The 23260-nt window shown below is 38.4% G+C and overlaps 1 protein-coding gene and 1 non-coding gene across 2 annotated transcripts; one reads left to right on the top strand and one right to left on the bottom strand.

Moving 5' to 3' along the window:
* Positions 1-10681: 10681 nt before the first annotated feature.
* On the bottom strand, positions 10682-10788 carry LOC127124628 (small nucleolar RNA R71). Its single transcript, XR_007804098.1, has one exon. It is a non-coding gene; the product is annotated as a small nucleolar RNA R71 (small nucleolar RNA).
* Positions 10789-10842: 54 nt separating this feature from the next.
* Positions 10843-11403, top strand: LOC127123824 (uncharacterized). The gene has a single exon (XM_051053999.1). It carries the CDS (start codon positions 10843-10845, stop codon positions 11401-11403), a length of 561 nt encoding a protein of 186 aa, XP_050909956.1.
* The last annotated feature ends 11857 nt before the right edge of the window (positions 11404-23260 follow it).

Here is a 23260-nt window from a genome sequence, read left to right as displayed (position 1 = left end):
ACTCATTCTAATGGACATACAATGGCCAAGAAGATTCTGAGATCAGGGTATTATTGGTCTACCATGGAAGCTGATTGCCACCATCACTCCAGAACCTGCCACAAGTGTCAGATCTATGCGGACAAAGTGCATCTGCCTCCTGCTCCATTGAACGTGTTGACAGCTCCTTGGCCCTTTGCAATGTGGGGCATCGATATGATTGGAGAGATTAAACCCACGGCTTCTAATGGACATCGCTTCATTCTCGTCGCTATTGATTACTTTACGAAGTGGGTAGAAGCCGCCTCATTTGCTTCTGTCACTAAGAATGTGGTGGCACGATTCATCAGGAATAATCTCATTTGTCGGTATGGCATCCCTGAAAGAATTATCACTGACAATGGTACTAATTTGAACAACAAGATGATTACTGAACTCTGCACGCAGTTCAAAATTAAACACCATAACTCTTCCCCGTACGGGCCAAAGATGAATGGCGCCGTAGAGGCTGCTAATAAGAACATCAAGAAGATCATACAAAAGATGACAGTAACGTGCAAAGACTGGCATGAGATGTTACCGTTTGCTCTCCATGGTTATCGCACTTCAGTACGCACTTCGACAGGGGCAACTCCTTTCTCTTTAGTCTACGGAATGGAAGCCGTCTTACCAGTGGAAGTTCAGATTCCCTCTCTAAGGATCATGAAGGAGGCGGGTTTGGGCGAGGATGAATGGATTCAGACTCGGCTCGATCAGATAAATTTGATTGATGAGAAGAGACTTGCGGCTGTTTGTCACGGGCAGATATATCAGAAGCGCATGACCCAAGCATTTAACAAAAGAGTCAAGAGACAGGTGTATCAAATTGGCGACTTGGTGATCAAGCGTATCATTCTACCACAAGGGGATCCCAGAGGCAAGTGGACTCCCACATACGAAGGGCCATTTGTGGTTAAGAAGGTATTCTCCGGTGGAGCCATGATACTTTCCACAATGGATGACGAAGACTTCCCGCATCCTGTGAACGCGGACGTAGTTAAAAAATACTACGCATGAAAGAGACCCGCTAGGTCGACGTACCTAGGCAAAAATTAGGGATAAACATAAAAAAAAAATGTACACCCGGCAAGTCGAAAACCTGAAAAGGCGGCTTGGGCAAAAAAGGGTATCCCGGTGGACTGAAAACCTGAAAAGGCGGTCCAGGCAAAAGTTAGGGATTAAAGCATATGACTACATCCCGTTCGCTGTCAGCGTCAACCAAGTTCAAGGGACTGAACAAGCCAATCACCTCTATCCGACAACAGGAGATGAGATGCTTGAAGACATGATGACAGTAGTGGAATTAAAATCAATAGGACTTTTTCTGCATAGCTTTCTCTTTGTTTTCTTGACAATTTCCTCTTACTAGGATTTCTGTCTCCTTGTACACAAATTGCCTGTTTATAGGCCCTCTTTCAAAATCAATCCAATTTTATTTCCAAAAAGATGCTTTTGTTTTACTTCCTCTGTTTTGTTTGCGTAAACGTCCATTGATTTAATTTGAATTGATTTATGCATTTGAATATGATCAATGTTTACAAAGATGCATGCTTAAAATAGAAATAGCGATTACTACAAGACTTCGGGACCAAGGAGAAGGTCTAACCATGCTTTCCAATGAATCCGTTGCTAATTCGATTCCCCGGCAACGCCAATTATTCCCCAGAAGAGGTCGGCACCACCATACCGACAGGTCATCTCTTCCATCCCCAGCCAGGCTCTGTTGAGTGTTTTCATCGTCAGACAGAAATCAAATATCCCCCAGCCGAGACAGGGTCATCAATACCAATGTCTCCAACCAGCAGACTGAGGTTTATCTCCCCAGTAGAGTTCCCTGGAGGAACGTTTCAGACGCATAGTGCATTCATTACATCATTTCACATCACATACCGCATCATATACATTACATCATTTCGTAACATATACATGCATACAATGCTCGCATTTATTCCAGACGCCTAATTCACTCACCACATCATTTCACAGCATACGCATGCATACATCGTTCGCAGTTATTTTCGAAAGCATAAAACATCTCATGCATCATGACATTGCATGAAACTAACCTTATTTTTCAGGCTAATTATCCTCCTGATCACATTCAAGATTCGAATACAGCTCTCAGATATAATCCATCTGACGAACGTTCTGACATCCTCCCAATGGTGGCATCTCTAAGCCCACCCCAGATATTCACTCCAAATACAACAAATATCATCAGATACAGCCTAACGTACGGTTCATTCTGATTCGGCCCAACATATGACTCTTTCAGCTCAGATACGGTCTAACGTACGATCCATTCTGACTATCAACAACTCCAATACGGTCTAACGGACGACCCATTTGGATACTCAAATCCTCAGATACTGCCTAGCGTACGGTACATTCCGGGGTGTAGTCTAGCGTACGACTACTTTCTTCTTCAGATACAGCCTAACGTACGGCTCATTCTGCAACTCCAACACGGTCTAACGTACGACCCACTTGGATCTTCAGCTCAGATACGATCTAACGTACGATCCATTCTGACTTTCAACAACTCCAATACGGTCTAACGTACGACCCATTTGGACCTTCAAATCCTCAGATGCTGCCTAGCGTACGGTATATTCCGGGGCGTAGTCTAGCGTACGACTACTTTCTTCTTCAGATACAGCCTAACGTACGGCTCATTCTGCAACTCTAATACGGTCTAACGTACGACCCATTTGGACCTTCAGATCAGATACGATCTAACGTATGATTCATTCTGATCTTCAACAACTCAGATACGATCTAGCATACGATCCATTCTGATCTTCAACAGCTCAGATATGGTTTAATGTACGACCAAGTTAGACCTTCATCTGCTCAGATGCTACCTAGTGACAGGTACATTTCTGAATTGTAGTCTAGCGTACGACTACCCCCTTTCATCATCAGACACAGCCTAACGGACGGCTCATCCTGCAACTCCAATGCAGTCTATCATAAGACCCATTGGGATCTTCAACTCAGAGACGATCTAGCGTACGATCCGTTCTGATTTTTTATCCTCGGCAAAGCCATCCTCCTAACGAACAGCTCATTCTGATCCCTTATCCCCAGCAGTATACAGCATACTCTGACTCCCCAGCGAAGTCAACAGCATGATGGATGATTCACTATACGGTCTAGTGTATGACCCGGTATGACATCCATGTCTTCAGATATCGTCTAACGTACGACACAACCTGAAGCTCCCATCACCAAACTTCCTGGATGGCATCTTTAAGGCCATCCCCATCAAGACTAATGGACAAGCGCAAATTTTCGGGGCATTCTAGTGTTCAATAATCTTTCACCTCCAGACCACGAACGGCACATACCATTCTACTCTCTCGGTTCAAGAATATTGAACAGGGGCAGCTGTCATACCCCAAAATTTGCCCGTTGATATTACAAAGCATGCCTCAAGACCCTCCGACTTGTTTTGCAAGGCACTGACTCTAAAGGAACGAAAGCCCAGCTCACAACAGGCCCAATCCAAAGACGGCCCAAGATAGCTTGCTCGCTAGGCGAGCAATTCCTTCGCCTAGCGAACACTTCATCATGACACTCGCCCAGCGAAGCACCAGATCCAGAAAAAAGCCCAGAATGGCTTGCTCGCTAGGCGAGCAATTCCTTCGCCTAGCGAAGCTGGCGAAAATCTGAAGTTTTGGACCTCATTTTAAGCCCATTAGGTCACCTCTACCACTATAAATACCAGCTCCTCAGCCACGAAAGAGACAGAGACGGACGGACACCGAAACGGAGAGACCAGGACGAAGGACGGAAACCCTGGTGCAAAAACCCTGCTAACCTGAAGGCAGCCCATCCGCGCCGAAGCTACCGCCGCCCAACTCAATCCGGCCTCCAAGCAATCAGTCCCTTTCAATATCGCAATTGCACACAGGTTTGCGTATCACCGCTGTTTTACGTTTCCAATTGATATTCTCTACATACATGATGCATTCCGATTAAAGTTTTGATATGTAATTCGATTTCGTACGGGAATCTAAGTATGAACATCCTGTATAATTGTCTATGCTATGCCTGTGATCAAATGCCATAAGAGTGCAGGTTTTCGGAAGTCATGCTGCTGTCAAATTCCAAACCCGTGGCCGCTCGCTAGCTCATCGCTAAGCGAGCCTGCAGCGAGCATTCGCTGAGCCTTCGCTAGGCGAAGCAGAGGCGAACGGGGCAGTGGCTGCTTTGTCTCTTTGCTGTTCTATCTTATGTTTATTTAATTGCGATTTTTGCATCACTTGGCCTGAACTCATAACTGTTATGTCTATTTTATGGTGCAATTGTCAAATCATATTTTATCTCAATGCTCTAACCCGTGTGTTGAATGGTGTAAAGGCTTCCATATCCTCAATGAAGCGGCCGGCTAAGTACTCCACTTTACGTGTGGGAGACCTTCGTGGAGATGGATTCTAAATTACTTCACTTTAATGTGAAGATTCATATTGATTGCCTAATTAATTTTAATGTATTAATTTTTAATGTATTGATTTTAATGTGTTGATTTTAATATGGAGATTCATCATAATTACCTAATGAACGTTAAAATATGGACTTTAAATAAATGGTATCGGACCTCTCTTTGTTACCCCCGATTACGTAATACGGTCATGTCCCGCGAATGTGGGGATACACTTAGCAATGGCCCTTCGATTAAATCATCATAAAATAAATCATGGTCCCTCGGATGTTGCCTTCGAAAATACGATTTTGTCCCTCGATGACCCTCTGGTGTAGCCTATGGCCAAATGATGATAGTCCCTTCGAATGCTAAGGTATCCTTATAACTGTTGCCTTCAATGACCTATCGATGACCCTACGATGACCCTTCTACATCCCAAGGATAAAACTACTTACTTCTCAATAGTAAGGCCGGTTTTACCCTCATAAGGATAGGAAATGACGGTAAAGACCTCGGACAGGTATAACCCTTAATTGCTCATTCATAACCTAAAATATTTTTCCCACCTTACACATTTCAAACATCCCTTTCGGAAAATCACCACTTAGCATACATCCGTACTAGGATCACTGCTGAGTTATATTTTTCTAAATAACTTTCAAATCTAAATGAGATAACCACTTTGTATACATTCATGCAAGAATCATTACAAAGTTAAATTCTCCTTTCCCAAACATTTCCTACACATTTCTCAACCACCTTTTTTTTTTCAAACTAGGAAAACATAAATGATTGAGCAATTAAGAGCCCATGGATAACCATGGATACAAAGGGTGCTAACACCTTCCCTTTGTATAAACGTACCTCCCGAACCTAAGAATCTAAATTAAGGTCTTTCCTGTTCTTTTCCACCTGTCCTTATGGGATAAAAGAAAAGTCGGTGGCGACTCTTGCTAACCGCGACATTGCGATTAAAAACACAAAAAAGTCCAGTTCACCGTATGACAGGTACATACATTAATACGGATCCACCATTGATATGGGATTTCCTCGCTACCAAGTACATGAATACACACATCATCACATATCATCGCAATTGGGAGCCCCTTGACCATCCAATTGAGAATCAACAAGCATCCAATAAAACAATACAACTCAGTATGCAAAATCATACCCATGTACGCGGAAAACAGAAGTAGCTCATGCCTTCTGACCTAGGCCACACAAGTACATTCTCGATGAGTAACAAAGTGCCTAGCGTTAAGAGACTTGCACAAGCACACAACATGATGAGTTAGATGAGTGCACATCAGAACGAAGTCCGGAACATAGTGGTTTACGCCTAAGTGGCTACACGTCCCCATCTTGATGAGTAACAAAGTGACATTGCCTACATGGTGTCATGACCCCGCCATACCGATCATCTGGGTGAGTATCCTTAATTTAATTATGCTAGCATTCACATATACTACCCCATAGGACTCAAGAAACGAAACATAAAGCTTTTCACAATAACATGTAAGCTAATAGCTTAAACGTTTGAGCCACGTAGAATAATAGGAGCTACGGATCTATCACGTCGAAGTTATTGACGAACCTCTAACCCGGCTAGTGTTTTGAACGTTGTTACCGGTCGACAATCTGCTGCCTATCAAGGCAAGGTTTTACAAAATTCTATGCCCCCTTCTATATGACCATGTCCAATAAGGTGGTTTCTGGAATTTATCCGTCGCCTTCTCTCAGGACTAAGTCTAGTAAGGCGGTATCTAGAGTTTTCCTACCTTCCGTCTAGTGGGACTTACTCTCATACGCTTTGAACTGCATATTGACTAAGTTAGAAGATCCCAACTTTCACTCCCTTGATCCTATTATCTCGGAATTAGGGAGTACCGGGAAATATAGAAGTTATTCTTTTCAAACCCAATTGGTTTCATACCAATGCAAGCTTTCTAGCCTTAATTACAACTATCTCAATTCAACCTTGTCACAACATTTTCTACATAAAACCTAAGACAAAATTTATAACTTCAAAATTACACAAAATAATGTACAAGTATGATAAATTTTGAGAATTTCCAGTATAGATATCCTATGAGTCATCTTCCTAACACAATTGGTCCCATCCAATTCTGAGTTTTCAATAAGTATAGTCTATCATAAAAGGCCACACATGTTACAAAAATAGACAACAACTCTTTATCTAACTTGTAGCTGATTTGTAGGCTTCAATTCCCTGTCAAACATGATCAAACTTATAATGAAATTAAAGGTAATTAAGTCTAGTTTCCAGAAAACAAATAAAATTTGAAAATTATGTTTGTAGAAAAAGTTATGGCTAAGATACTACAACTAGGTTCTACGAAAATCACACTGACAACAACATAGTTCAACAATTTATCCCTAATCCTCTTGATCTTGAAGATTTTCATGTTATCACAAGAGATGAAATCGATAATTGGTACAAAAAAATGCATACGAGTTTGGTGGCTTTGAGCGGTACAAAAGCTTAAGAAAGAAGATGGAAGTTGTGATCATAATCATGCCATTAAACCCAATAAATGTTAATGTTCCCTTTAGCCTCACCGCAAAGATACATTTGATGCACCCTAATAATCAAATTCCAAACCCTAATATGCATCATTAAAAAAGATAGATAGAAGATATGCATCGACTTAATGACATAGTTAATGAGAACCACTCTCTCTTCCAAACTAACATGTGTATTACTCCACGAGTTTAATACTTTTGAGGTAAGGTTGATGAGGGGTTTCCATGTTTACACTCTATGAGGGTTAATTCCAACAGGAAGGGCAAGTAACTGAAATGAAAGATCTTCTTCTTGTAGTGCAAAGTGACTTCCACCATAGATGTAGTATCCAAAGCAACATTAACCACAATAAGGGTGTTCTTAAAGAAATTCAGCCGCACACCCGAAACTAACTTAAAACCAATGAGGATTGTTTTAATGACCCCAATAATTCTTAATGGTACCATATCTCGATATAAAAGTATTATCTGTGTACTATAAATATGAAACAATTAAATATGAGGTTCAAAGCCTTAAAACCCGAGAAAAGACCAAGCTCTACCTCCCTGCCAAAAATGTCACAAAAACCCTCAACAATATAAGAACACAAGAAAGGGGCAAGAAGGTCCCCTTGGTTGAGCCCCTATAAATATTAATTACCAAATAAATGCATGCACCCAAGCACACTGGTGCTCTCTGAAGCCAAATCCTTCCATCATATCATTGAGGAAGCTCCAACTAACAGAATTGGAAACCTTCTTGAATTCAACTTTGATGATAAGACAATACTTTTTCTCTTTCTAGCCAAATTCATAAGCTCATTCACCGCCACTATCTCATCCTTTAACTATATGTTTTTTGATAAAAACGGTTTGGTTAGGAGAGATGAACCTGTCCACAATTGAGAATAATCTACCCACTAAAACCTCAAACACTCGTTTATAAATATAACCAATAAGATAGATAAGTAATAAATCCCTCAACAAAATAGTATCAACCTTCAGGATCAACGCTACAAAGTAAGATGAAAAAGTGTGGGACAAGAGGCAAAAAAAAAATAACTGATTGAACACAGTTCACACATTGGTTCTAATTAGAGGCAATAATCTCTTGATAAACTAATAGTTGAAATTGTTTGGAAACTGATGTATGAAGGCTTTTTAAGTCACTTGCAATCCTGTTTTCTCATTCTAGGTTGAGCGCTTGCTAACCCTAGTGTTTTCGAATGTGTCAGGTGGTATCAAAGCAAGTTTTATCCTATTTCTTTTTGTAACTTGATCAGCCATGAGAGATTCACTGGTGACCAGAGAAGATCTTGAGGGAATTACTGTGGCATTTACTGCTTTGACAAAACAAATGGCGAATTTAGAAAATCAGGTGAACAATGCCAACAACAACGGGAATCAATAAAGAGACAAGGGAGGAGAACATGTTAGGGTTTCGCGGAGTGGAATCAATCATCGTGTTTTTATTGTTGAAAATATGAATTCTAAAGAAGAAGAACCCTACGAGGAAGAGGTAGTTGATAATGGGTGTCGACATAACCATGATTATCAAGTGAAGGTTGATATTCCATTATTCCATTATCAAAGTGACCTGAAAGATCAATGATAATGCTTATATGGTAGCTCTCCCGAATTTCATGAATATATCCAATACTTTCAATGTTGGTAACATTCATGAATATGAGGGTTTATTTCTTCTATTTATTTATGTTTTGGATTAAAATTCCATTACGGTTTCTTTTTCTATATCTAAACACTATTGAGAGTGTCAGTCAAGATTATCTTTGATTTAATAAAATTTAGTATTTTCTTTATCTGGTGGATTCCAGAGTTTATCTGACAGGTTTTATGCTTGCAATCCTGTGTTCTCATTCTAGGTTTACATCTTGTTAATCCTTAGTGTTTCCAACTACGTCAGAATTAGACTCTTATTACCATGACTGTGGACTTCCATCACGTCGATATCAATGGGAAGGTACATATTAGAAATAAGATATTTATCATTGGGAGAGATCTAACGAAATCGAACACCAACCAAAGTAAGTCTATCAAAAAAAGATCTAAAAATTTATTAGTAAAATACCCCACAACCTCCTTCCTCACCTAGATAATGTTGGAACACAAAAAAATTTAGGTTTTTGAAAGAGGGATAAGAAGTTAAGAGATTCTTGTGTAATTGATGGTGATAATATTTTCTTTATTGATCACATACAGTGTTTCTCACACAATGTGTTCCTTTTCATGTTACAAGTTTATGTACGAATTATATCCAGAAGTTACACACATGGGGTATTTATACACAAAGATAACTAACTAACTTGTGCTCCAAGTATTCCTAGTCAAAATCCCTTCAAATGAGCTTGTGACTTCCCTTCATCAACACATCTTTGACTACACTTCTACGCATAGCTTCAATCTTAGCATAACTACTGATTGAAAACATAATTCAACTGTTAGTCGAAACACTTCGACTTCCAGTTGAAAACTCAACTTAAATAGAAAGCTTTGAAATGCAACCAACACCCCCCAATTCATATGATAACGAGAAATCGTATCGTGTTTCTAAGGTTATTTCACATGTTATCCGTCTATATTTTATGTATTTTATCGCCTTTTACTTCTTTTTTATTTGTTTTGCAGTTGTTAGCCGATTTCATTGGAGATTTGGAAGCCTTGTGAAAAAGGAGCGAAAAAGGAGCTAAAGAGGAGCAAAGGAGTTGGATTTGGCCATTCTAAGCAAATGGCATTCGCCACCTGCTAGATGGTGTTCACCATTGAACTGCCTGCCACGTCATTTAATGATCAAGGCAATGGCGTTCGCCATTGCCCTAATGGCATTCGCCATTTCCCTAATGGCGTTCACCATTGTCATGTAGAAACAGAACTGCGCCTAATGGGCAGTTCTAGGCAGTTTTCTCAACCCCCACTTCCTCCACTAGGTCTGCACGTTCCAAGTGGTTGCCAAGGGTCTGAACTTTATATATAAGGCCATTTTTGGAGTGTTGACCATCCATCGAATTTGCGCGGAAGCTCTGCCAAAATTTCTTCTTAGTTTTAGGCAGAAAATTACCTGGAAAGTGACAATAACTTACATCGAGGGATTGTCACACCTATTTAATTTTTGTATCGTTTGTACTTTTGATAAAGAATAAGCTTGTCGCGACTTTCAAGTTCAATTTAATTCAAGTTTCATTTTACGTAATTTTAGGTTTTTTTAACCACTTTTAATATTTGTATACTTCACAGTTTTTCATTACTTGCATGCCATGTTATTCCCAGTTTTAAATGCTTTGATCATGTTATTTTTAATTAAAATTATGTCTTGCTAATTCTGTTTGAGTCCGGCATATGATTCACTCTCGTTATCGACGAGACTTAGTATAAATAATAGGCGTGATTATATGATTTATTGTATGTTTTATCGAGTTGAAACATTCGATGTTATCAGCTGTTCAACAAAACCAATTTTCAGGTAGTCCTACAGACGATCCTAACTTACATTTGTCAGTGTTTGTGCAGTATGCAGACACAGTGAAAGCAAATGGTGCCAGTCAAGAAGCGATTAGAGTACGTATTTTCCCTATTTCCTTAAGAGATAGAGATAGAGCTTGGCTCCAGTCTCTACCTTCAAACTCTGTAACCACATGGGACGAGTTGAAGAAAGTCTTCTTATCTCGATATTTTCCACCAAGAAAAACAGTTATGCTAAGAGCTCAAATCAATGGATTTAAGCAAAAAGACACTTAATCTCTTTTCGACGCTTGGGAAAGATACAAGGATATGATGCGACTTTGTCCACACCATGGACTTGAAGATGGCTGATTATACATAATTTCTACAATGGTTTGTTGTATAACACTAAGATGAATTTAAGCACTGCTGTTGGCGGTGCTCTAATGGAAAAACCGTATGACGAAGCTTATGAACTCATAGAGAATGTGGCTCAAAATCATTTCCAATGGGGAGGTGAACATGATGCTATAGAAAAACTAACTCCGAAAGGTGGAATGTATGAAGCTAATGGCATAGACCGCGTCGATGCTAAAGTTGATGCGCTTACTCAAAAGATTAAAAGCTTGGCCATAACACCAACATCTATCGTAGCTGTTATGACACCAAACTGTGAATCATGTGGAACCTCTGAGCACACTAATGTTGATTGTCAGTTATTGGTTGGTGTTCCCACCGACCAAATAAACTATGCTCAAGGAAACCCATATTCAAACACTTACAATCCTGGTTGGAGAAACCATTCGAACTTTTCCTATAAAAGTAACAATGCTATGTTTCCACCAAACCTAGCACCTGCTATTCCACCTAGCTATCAGAAAGGATCCCATGTTGCTCCACAAGCACCTAGAAAGTCAAATCTGGAGATCATGATGGAAAACTTTATGAATACCCAAGCTCAACAAAATAAATAATTTGTAAATCATAATGCTCATACGAGTGAACTGATGAAACAATTGTCAAATAAGTTTGATGCTATGGATACCAAAACAAAATGTTAGAAACCAAAATCTCCCAAGTAGCCCAACAACAAGCCGCAATAGAAGCCCCAGCTGGAGCATTTCCTGGTCAACCACAACCAAACCCAAAAGTCCATGCTAACACTATCACACTTAAAAGTGGAACAAAATTAGATGAACCAATTGACTCGAGAATCAAAATTCTGGTAAGGGAACCGAAAAGGTAAACAAACCAACCAATGATGGAAAAGAAGACGAAAGTGGAAAGGCAAAAGATAAAGAACCACCTTATGTGCCTCCGCCACCATACAAACCACCTATACCTTATCCCCAAAGACTTGTTAAGTCCAAAAATGAAGGACAATTCAAGAAATTCTTAGAACTTCTGAAGCAACTTAATATCACTATACCACTCACAAAAGCCATTATGCAAATGCCTTCATATGCTAAATTCCTTAAAGAGATTCTATCCAACAAGAAAAAGCTTGAGGATGATGAAACAGATATGCTTATCGCCGATTGTAGCGCTATTATTCAAAATAACATGCCTCATAAACTGAAAGACCCAGGTAGTTTTCCATACCATGTGTAATCGGAAAGTTTATCATAGACAAAGCTATATGCGATTTAGGAGCCAGTGTTAGTTTAATGCCCTTATCCACGTGCGAAAAACTCAATCTAGGAGAATTAAGACCAACAAAGATGCCTCTACAACTAGCTGACCGCTCTATTAAATTTCCAGTGGGTATGCTAGAGAACGTTCTCGTTCGTATAGGATAATTCTATATTCCCACCGACTTTGTAATAATGGATATAAAGGAGGATTTCCACATCCCTATTATTTTAGGAAGACTCTTTTTAGCCACAACCGGAGCCATCATAAATGTGAAGAAAGGTAAGCTAACATTTGAAGTTGGAGAAGAAAAAGTTGAATTTCTCTTAGCTAAATTCCTACAAGCACCAGCTATAGACGAATCATGTTGTTTCTTAGACGTCATCGACGAATGTGTGAAAGAAATGGAGACGGAACCATCTAATTATACTGAAGTACTGAAGATCCCAACACCTCCTATATTCGAAAACGATAATTGGCGTGAGCCCTACGTAGATGACAGTCTGAGAGAATGTCTAGCACTAACAACAAATCCAATGCCATGCCCAATGAAACCTTCAATAGAACTCAAAACACTACCCAATGATCTAAGGTATGAATTCCTAGATACCGAGCTTGAAAGACCAGTTATAGTCAATTTTGACTTAGGACAGATAGAAACTTAAAAAGTTACTCCATGTCTTAAGAAAATATCCAACAGCTCTAGGCTATAACATTTCCGACTTAAAAGGAATAAGTCCCTTTATATGTATGCATCGTATTATGCTAGAGGAGGACTGTAAAACCTCTAGAGAGAATAAGAGAAGAGTAAATCCTATCTTGAGTGATGTAGTAAAAAAGGAGGTACAAAAGCTATTAGAAGCAGAAGTTATATACTCGATATTCAACAGTAATTGGGTCAGCCTGATACATGTCGTTCCAAAGAAGGGAGGTGTTACCGTTGTTAGTAATGAGAAGGGAGAATTCGTAGCAAAAAGAACTCAAACTGGATGGAGAATATGCATAGACTATAGAAAATTAAATAAAGTCACTCGTAAAGATCACTTTCCATTACCTTTCATTGATCAAATGCTTGAACGACTGGCTAAACATTCTCACTTCTGCTATTTAGACGGATACTCAGGATTCTTTCAAATTCTTATCCATCCTGATGACCAAGAAAAGACTACTTTCACATGTCTTTATGGTACATTTGCCTATCGACAATGTCATTTGGACTGTGTAATGCCCCTACAACATTTCAGAGATGCATGATGTCGATCTTTGCTGATTTTACAGACAACATAATGGAAGTATTTATAGATGACTTCTCTGTTTGGGGACAAAGCTTTGAAAGATGTCTTTCGAACCTAGAAATGGTACTTGAGAGATGCGTTAAGGTCAATCTTGTATTAAATTGGGGAAAATGCCATTTCATGGTCCGACAAGGAATTGTACTTGGACATGTCGTATCCGATCGAGGGATTGAAGTGGATAAAGTAAAAATCGAGATTATAGAACATCTTCAACCTCTGGAAAATGTTAGAGAAATTCGCGGTTTCTTAAGACACGGCGGTTTCTACCGACGATTCAATAAGGATTTCTCTAAAATAACTAAACCACTAACGGGCTTAATAATGAAAGACGTTGAACTCATATTCGACGAAGAGTGCTTAAAAGCGTTTGAACATCTGAAAAATGCTTGTATTACCACACCCATTATGAAACCACCCGATTGGAATAAGCCATTTGAGATAATGTGTGACGCTAGTGATTATGCCGTTGGCACTGTCTTAGGACAAAGAGAAGATAAAAAGTTTCATGCTATTTATTATGCAAGTAGAACCCTAGATAATACGCAGATGAACTACGTCACCACAGAAAAAGAAGTCCTAGTTGTTGTGTTCGCTTTAGATAAATTTTGTTCCTACTTAGTAGGAGCAAAAATAATTGTCTATATCGACCACGCCGCAATTAGATACCTGTTAAGTAAGAAGGATGTTAAACCAATACTTTTAAGATGGATTCTACTCTTACAAGAATTCGATCTAGAGATCAAAGATAAGAAAGGCACCGAGAACATGGTAGAAGATCATCTCTCTAGGATTGAGGATCTAAAACCTGAACAAGTGCCCATCAATAACGATTTTCCTTACGATCGACTTGTAGCCCAGTTAGAAAACAAAACCAAGACAACTGAATGCTCTTTAATGTATAATGACCCAGAAACTAATGAAGTTGTGGAATCTATTTGCACCAAGACCGTCCTGCCATGGTATGTTGACTTTGTCAACTACTTAGCCGCTAAAGTGCTTCCACCAAACTTAACATACCAGCAAAAGAAGAAATTAGTCCATGATCTTAAACATTATTATTGGGATGAACCACTACTTTTCAAGTGAGGCACCGATGGTATTTTCCGTCGATGTTTCCCTGAATCATAACTAAATGATATCATATCTCACTGCTACTCTGCATCCTATGGAGGGCACGCAAGCACCTCGAAGACTTGTGCGAAGATCTTACAATATGACCTCTTTTGGCCTAATCTATGGAAAGAGGTCCACATCGCGATTAAAAATTACGATCGGTGCCAACGCACTGGCAATATCTCTAGATGCGATGAGATGCCACTAAGAGGTATCTTAGAATTATAAGTCTTTGATGTCTGGGGTATAGATTTCATGGGTCCTTTTCCATCTTCTTTTGGTAATGGTAACAAATACATACTCGGTCCAGTGGATTACGTATCAAAATGGATCGAGGCAGTAACCTCTCCCACTAACGATGCACGAGTAGTAATTAAACTTTTCAAAAATTAAATCTTCCCTAGATTCGATGTACAAATACTCGTAATTAGCGACGGAGGATCTCACTTCATTTCCAAAATCTTTGAAAGATCGTTGCTTAAATATGGAGTCTGACACCATGTAGTAATGCTATATCACCTTCAAACAAGTGGGCAAGTTGAAGTTTCCAATAGAGAAATCAAACAAATATTAGAAAAAACCGTTGCAACTTCTAGAAAAGATTGGTTTGCATAACTTCATGAAGCTTTGTGGGCTTCTAGGACAACTTACAAAACCTCGATAGGAACAACACAATTCAAACTAGTTTATGGTAAATCATGTCACCTGCCTGTGAAACTCGAGCATAAAGATTATTGGGCAATTAAGACCCTTAACATGAATTACACAGCTGCAGGCAAGAGAAGAATTTTGGATATCCATGAATTAGAAGAACTTAGATTATATGCCTATGAGAATGCCCGTATTTATAAGGAAAGAACCAAACAGTGGAAAGATAAACGAATTACAAGGTGAGACTTCAATGAGGGTGACATAGTCCTTCTCTTTAATTCTCGACTCAAATTATTTCCAGAAAAACTTTGTTCTAGATGGTTAGGCCCTTTTGAGGTCACGAGAGCTTTCCAAAGCGGAGTTGTGGAAATAAGAAGTAAAATTAATCAACCATTCATTATAAACGGGCAGCGATTTAAGCACTACCACAATGTAGAAAATAAGGATTTATGCATGAGCTACAAATTAGAAGAGTTTCCTCTCTTTCAAAAGATTAACATCGTCCCAAATAAATGTCGAGCTCCCGACATTAAATGAAGCGCTACGTGGAAGGCAACCCATGATCTTTAGTCTTTATCATTTCTTTTTAGTTGTTTTTATTTTCATTTTTATTTTTTATTCCATGTTTGTTTTTAATTTTTTTTCTCTCTTTTCTCTATTATTACTATTACTATTATTATTACTAACTATTCTAACGCTTCCATGCGGTACCTTTTACTAATAGTATAACCTTTGTTTACTTTCAGGCTAACATAACTTATGATAGCTTATCACTAACTTAGGAGTATGGAGCCTGTTGACAATATGGAGGTTATATTTAAGAGCGAAAATCAGAGGCGCCTTTTTGACATGTTAGCACAGAGGGAAATGGCACTTTCTATATATCCTGATGGATTGATCCTGACTACCTTAGGATTAAGAGATAATGTTATGTATCTTCTCAACCAAGTAGGTTGGGATAATTTTACTATGAGGAAGAGGTATAGCCCATACCGTAGGCTCACCCTTGAATTCCTGAGTTCCCTGTATTATGACCCTAACAGAGGAATAAGATTTGGTAGAGGCCTGGCTACATTTAGGCTCTTCGGAACCAAGTACCATTTCCCCCACCGTGAGATGGCTGAGTTACTAGGATTTCCTAGTGGCCCTGATGCATACACCATTGCCCCTGATGATGCCTTTACAGACCTGGACCTTAACTTTTTCTGGGGAACCATAACCGGAAATTATCATCCTGAACCTCACACCATGTTTTCTGAAAATATCCACAACCCTCATGTCCGCTACTTCCATAAAATCCTTGCTCATACCCTGTTCGGCAAGGAAGAAAACATAACCTCTGTTTCTAGAGACGAACTTTTTATCACCACTGTGCCTCCCAAGGGAGACCAGTGAATGTTGTTGCCTTTATGTTAGCAAACCTCGACAAGAATGCTCGAGAAACCCACGGTACTATTATCATTAGTGGGTTAGTAACCATGATTGCTGATGCTTTAGGCCTTAGATACCCACTTAACCGCTTACATGCTTTTGGAGGTAACCGTCCCATGCACCTAGACTTCTGTTTCAACCGAGACATCATTGCCAATTTAGGATCGACAGAGTTTGAGTTGTTGATTGATAACGAAGTAGTCCGGAACTTTACACTTCCAAACCATGAGAAAACAAATGTCCATGATCGTGATAACATGTTTTACAACTCAGAGGGCCAAAGTGAGTCTCCTACACCTCATGATAGCCCTCAACATTATGAGAGCCCATAAGCCATTTTCCCCGATGCTAATTCACACGCCTTTGGTGCACATCATGTTGTTCCTCCTGTTGATTTCGACACCGCTATACATGCTCTGCAATCTGAAGTTGATTTCATTAGAGGAGAAGTAAATTCTCTTCGAGTGTATCTCCTCGGATTTATGGATGTTATTAATGAGCAGTTCGATCATGTTTTCTAGCAAGTTCATTCCTTGCAACGCTCTTTTGGACCGAAGTGATGGCTAGTGTTGATCGATTGCACTAGAGTTTCCCTGTTTTCTAGTTTAGTATTCTTAATTGTCATCGGTATTTTCCCTTTGTTGTTAATTTTCAATTTGTGTTTACTTTACCGTCGATATATTGACGTGACATGTGTTACTACTATCTTTAATTAATGTAATTTCCATTTCAGTCAATTATTTTATTTAATCGCTTATTATTTTAGTTCTTGCAAATTTTATGCTTCTTAATTATGGCTATTAGTTTTAATTATTTTCACTAACTGTTTTATAGCTTTAGAAGCATTTACCTGCAGTAATCTTAAGAAAAAACTAAAAAATTGTGCATTTTAGGTTAATGGCGTCCTCCATTATGCTAATGGCGTTCGCTATTAGCTTAGAATATAAATCCCATCAATTTTGGAAAATGGCGTTCTCCATATGCCTAATGGCGATCGCCATATTAGGAAAACATACCATGTTTCTTTCTTTTCCTTTCCCTCCTGCACGTTTTTCCAATACCCTTCATTTAAATCTCCTAAACTTCATACTCTAAACATATATAACTCCAACCCTTCAACTCCCAACCATTCCACTTCTTCCAAATCATTATAAAATCCACAAACACCCATTTTCTAACTTCACAATCCTTTCCTCTCGCTCTTCTCTCCTCACAACACCCATAACATTTTCTTCCAATTTCTCTTCCCCTTCGTTCAACATGCCTCCTAGAGTAATTAGACCAAGAAGAGAGATTGACTATATGGGAATTGCATTCGCTGAGGGAATCGATGGAGAAAATCAAAGGAGCAGATACCACAAACTTTTCAAAAGGGACGTCTTAGCGATGTGATACCCCGATGATGCTTCCCTTCGTGATTTGGGTTTATTTTGCAGTGTCCATTGGATGCTTAATAACCTAGGTATGTCTCAATTTTTCTCTTTAACTAATCCTACCTATATTCGACTTACCTACGAGTTCTTAAGTTCTTTTCGATACACCACCCCTATAGGAGGATTACGTACCACTGTCACTGTCGACTTTAGGATGTTCAATAGAAGTTACGATATTAGTCAAAACCAAAGGGCCGAGTTATTTTCGTTTCCTTATGGAGACGAGTATGCTTTCCAACACCCTTTAGAGAGGGAATGGGAATCCAACGCTCTCGACTTTTGGCAGCAACTAACGGATAAAACCACCACCGACTGGGAAGGTCTTAAAGCTACCACTATTCATAACCCAACCATTAGGTATTTGCACCGCATTTTGACTAGCGCTATATTTGATCGAGAAAATACCGGAAACGTAAACTCTAGATACCTTTTCCTTATTTATTGTGCCTTATCTGAAACAAAAGTTAACCCAACATCATTCTTATTAGCATACTTTTAGTCCATTAGTGTTCAGACAGGAGGCCTTATTTGTGTTGGAGGGCTGATTATTTCTATAGCCCTTGCACTGAACTTAAGCACGGAGTTGGCTACGCTTGAGCCGTTAGAGACTCCTTTTGTCGAACTTGACTATTTCCGTAGCATGCGCCTTATCAAGAATAAACCAGATGGCAAATATTTTCTCATGATCAGTAACCGAGAGGTTAGGGGGGTTACTTTACCTTGCGCCGCATGCATCGATGTGCGAATGAGCGCTAATTGGACTTTTGATCTTCTCGTCCCTGAGCCTGATCATATGGAGAAAGATGCTCCCCAGGCTAGCGCCCATGTACACACCAAACATGCTTTTCCTAACTCTTTTTTAGGTACCTCATTCGGATATCAGCCCCGCGAGGAGTATGACTACACCGCCATGAGGACAACTCTTGATGACATCCTAAGTGAGCTTAGACATCATAATGATGTTGATGCGGACTGTGACGTCCTACTTAGGAATATTCAGAGGCAGCAGGACGAGATGATGATCTCCATTAATCAAATCAGAGAGACTCAGCTTGACTTTGTCGAGAGGACCGAGCTCAACATGGGTGACCTCACTGAGCAGATGAACAAAGTGCACATGGAAGTGTCAGGTATGAGGGAGTACATACAACATGTGCCCCATCCTGCGTTTGGTAAAGGAGGTATTGAATGACACAAAGGTCGTGGCCGACATCGCAGAGCCCCCTACCAGGTTTTATTACTCCTTTCTCCGCCTTGCACTGAAACATTGAGGACAATGTTTGGTTAAAGTATTGGGGAAGAGCTTTACTGCTTTACTTTTCTATTATTTACTTTTCTGTTATTTACTATTTCATTTTTCTACCGCTTTACTTTTCTATTATTTACTTTTCTGTTATTTACTGTTTTATTTTTCATTTTCATTGTTTTCCTAGTTAGTTCTTTTTAGATTTTGGTCGAGTCATACATGTCATGTTGAGTCCTATTGCATGATATTTTTATTTTGTTTGAAAATTCCCTTAGTATAGTCTGTTTCTCAATTTTAGGCCTTGTTAGATAGACTTGGGAAAGTGTCGATAATATCGGTACCGTCCTAACACCCTAAACTCCCTATGTATGCGACATTGATTTGAATAACCATTATGCCAAGACCTTAATTCTGAGTTTCTTTAAGTAGCCCCTTGAGTAGTTTATACTAGCAGTTATCACCATCCTAATGCACACATGAGTAAGGAAGTCAATGCAAAAAAGTGTATGATCTCAAGCCCAAAAATAAAAAAAAATACATATAATGAATAAAATCTATGATAAGATTTGTCCCTTCTAAGTTAGGTGATCCTCACCCGATCATTTATCCCAATGGTACGGACTCTAAAAAAAGTCAGTTGATACCTAAGCAAAATTTGCTAAGTAAGGGCGAAAAAGTTAAAAACAAGATCATAGTCACTAACAGGTTCACCTGCCTTGAATGTGTATGGATAACGGGCTTAATGTGATTGTGCTAGAATGAAAAAGAGGTTGAAAAAGAACAAAGAATGTAGGTCGAGATATAATGTCGTGATTCAAATTGGTTTTGCATTGGGGGAATTTTCGTCCGTGTATATACGGATGTGCGTCACTACGATATCCTTGTTAATGTTATCTAGTACCTATTTATCTAGCATTAGCCTAGCAGTCTTGTACTACTTAGAGTTTCGTCGTTCCTATGTTTCAGACATTGTACTTAATTGTTTTTTATTGCGCGTTGGGTGACTGCTTGAGGACAAGCAACAGTCTAAGTATGTGGGAGTTTGATAACGAGAAATCATATCGTGTTTTTAGGCTTATTTTACATGTTATCCCTCCATGCTTTTATGTATTTTATCTCCTTTTACTCCCGTTTTTGTTTTGTTTTGCAGTTGTTAGCCGATTTCATTGGAGATTTGGAAGCCTTGCGGAAAAGGAGCGAAAAAGGAGCTAAAGAGGAGCAAAAGAGTTGGATTTGGCCATTCTGAGCAAATGGCGTTCGCCACCTGCTAGATGGCGTTCGCCATTGAATTATCCGCCACATCATTTAATGATCAAGGCAATGACGTTCACCATTGCCCTAATGGCGTTCGCCATTGTCATGCAGAAACAGAACTACGCCTAGTGGACAGTTCTAGACAGTTTTCTCAACTGCCACTTCCTCCACTAGGTCTGCACGTTCCAAGTGGTTGCCAAGGGTCAAAACTCTCTATATAGGGCCATTTTTGGAGTGTTGACCATCCATCGAATTCGCGCGGAAACTATGTCAAAATTTCTTCTTAGTTTTAGGCAGAAAGTTACATGTAAAGTGACAATAACTCACATCGAGGGATTGTCACACCTATTTAATTTTCGTATCGTTTGTACTTTGGATTAAGAACAAGCTTGCCTCCATTTTCAAGTTCGATTTAATTCAAGTTTCATTTTACGTAATTTCAAGGTTTTTTCACCGCTTTTAATATTTGTATGCTTTACCGTTTTTCATTACTTACATGTCATGCTATTCTCAGTTTTAAATGCTTTGATCATGTTATTTTTAATTAAAATTATGTCTTGCTAATTCTGTCTAAGACCGGCGTATGAGTCCCATCGTTATCGACGGGACTCAGTAGAAATAATAGGTGCGATTATATGATTTAATTATGTTCTGGCTTTAGTTTCCAAATGTGTGTTTTATTGTTTTGGCACTAGAGTGAAGAACAAATCAAGGTTCAGTCCGATAGCGCGAGCGTGTGAGAAAGGAAATAGATAGTGGAAACTAGGCATCGATTCTAAAAATAGCGAGAGCGCTTTAGGCATCGTTTGAGATCTCATTTACTTTCAAACGCTTTCTAATTAGAACGGGCGAGCGAGAGAAAAATCCTGTGGTTAGGAGGTATGGTCTTTGTCGATAGCGCGAGAGTGTGAGACGAGACCTTTAAGTTGATATTTTCTACATAACGTAATAGAGTCTTATTTAGTGCCCGAGTTCTACCTAAACCCTTAGGAACACAGAATCCATATTTCGGGCTCGTTTTATCATAACTTTTAAACCTTTAGAAATTAGTATTTTTATTCTCGTTTGTAACCTTATAACCTTTAGCCTTAGCTTTGCACTGCAACGATAGGTAACATTAGTTTGACTATTAGTCTATGTGGGTTCGATAATCTTTTAAAACTACACGATAGACTGTGCACTTGCAATCATCATCCGACAAACACGTCTGGACGCGATCATCATACTTTTTAAACTCCTCATTCAATGGGCTTCTTAAATTCGTCGAGCCTTGTCTTCTTCAATGGCTTTGTAAGCAAGTCTGCTAATTGCACTTTTGACTTGCAATAGTCAAGCTCAATCTTTTCTTTATTTACTTGAGATCTCAAAAAGTGATACCTCATTTCGATGTGCTTGCTCCTTCCATGACACATATGATGGTTGACTAAGTCGATAACTGGTTTGTTATCTACAAACAACTTCATCTTCTTCGACTTAATCACTTTCAATTCTTCCAGCAACATTTCAACCGATAAGGCTTAACGAGCTGCATAGGACGCCGCCACATACTATTATTCACACAATGAAAAAGTCATTATCTCTTGCTTCCTCGAGCTCCAAGAGATTGGTACCAATCATGAGTATGTAGTCTGCAATAAAGAAATAATAAAAAAAATAGTGATTGAGTTAGTAGTTGGTTATTTATTAAAAGTTAGTGAGAGAAAGTTTGATTAATAATTATAATTAATTAAAATAATAATAATAATAATAATGAATAAATATTGATAAATGAAATTATTTAACTAACCTTAATTTTGACACTAACTTAATTCAATGATTTAACAACTTCTATATAAGATAAATTCTCTCAAGATCAAAATTAGTAGGACCTTTTCACTCCTACTCTTATTGGTTATGGTTCCATAAAGACCTCAAGTTTTATCTTTTCACCTTGTTCATAGAAGAAAAAATTTATTATATAGGGTACAATACACCTCTATTTCATTTATGCAGTAATAGATATATTAAATGATAAACATTTTATTATTTTGTAAACTTTTATAGTGGAACATTCATGAAGGGTGTGGAGCGAAATTCAACTCGTACAGTTGTTTACTTAGTCAAGGGGTTCAATTATTCAAACTAGAATAGAAAATAATTTTTGTTCGCCATCAACCGAACTATACCTGTGACTAAAATAAATGTGCATGTATGGTTTCAATAGGAAAAACATTATTATTAAACGTAGGGTTGTTGCTCAAATTGTGTAAGTACTAATGTTATTTTTAATAGAAACTTGGGTCTTTGAGAAATAAAGTTGAGATAATATAATTATGGAATATAAAATATTTAAATTCTTTTACTAGATATCAAATTTTTTCTAAAAAGTGATTAACTTATTCTTTTTCATTGTAGAAAAAAAAAGATTTTTTTTTTATAAGTGAGGTTATTAGAGATTAGTGTTAAGGTTGGTTGAAATTATATACATCGAAAAAGTTTTACATTGTTTAATTTTGGAAAAGAATTGAAAGTCCAAAATTATGTATAAAATTTAAGTTTTTTTTTTCAAGATGCATCAATCAAAAATATTTTAATTTTGTATTTGATTTTTTTTATTCTCTTATACTTTTGTATTAAAGTGTTGTGAGATGTAATTAAATATTTGTTTTAGAGAGTGTGAGTGTACTGAGGCCTGAACTGAACTGATTGAGGATATATTATGTATTGTAACAACTGGTAGTCTATTAACAACAACAGTGATTTTTTCTCCGATTTTAAAGTTTTCACGTCATGTTCT

Source organism: Lathyrus oleraceus, chromosome 2 (genome assembly GCF_024323335.1).
Source record: "Lathyrus oleraceus cultivar Zhongwan6 chromosome 2, CAAS_Psat_ZW6_1.0, whole genome shotgun sequence".
Taxonomy (NCBI): Eukaryota; Viridiplantae; Streptophyta; class Magnoliopsida; order Fabales; family Fabaceae; genus Lathyrus; species Lathyrus oleraceus.
Note: the sequence above shows the minus strand (reverse complement) of the source record. Positions and strands in the feature narration are given on the sequence as shown.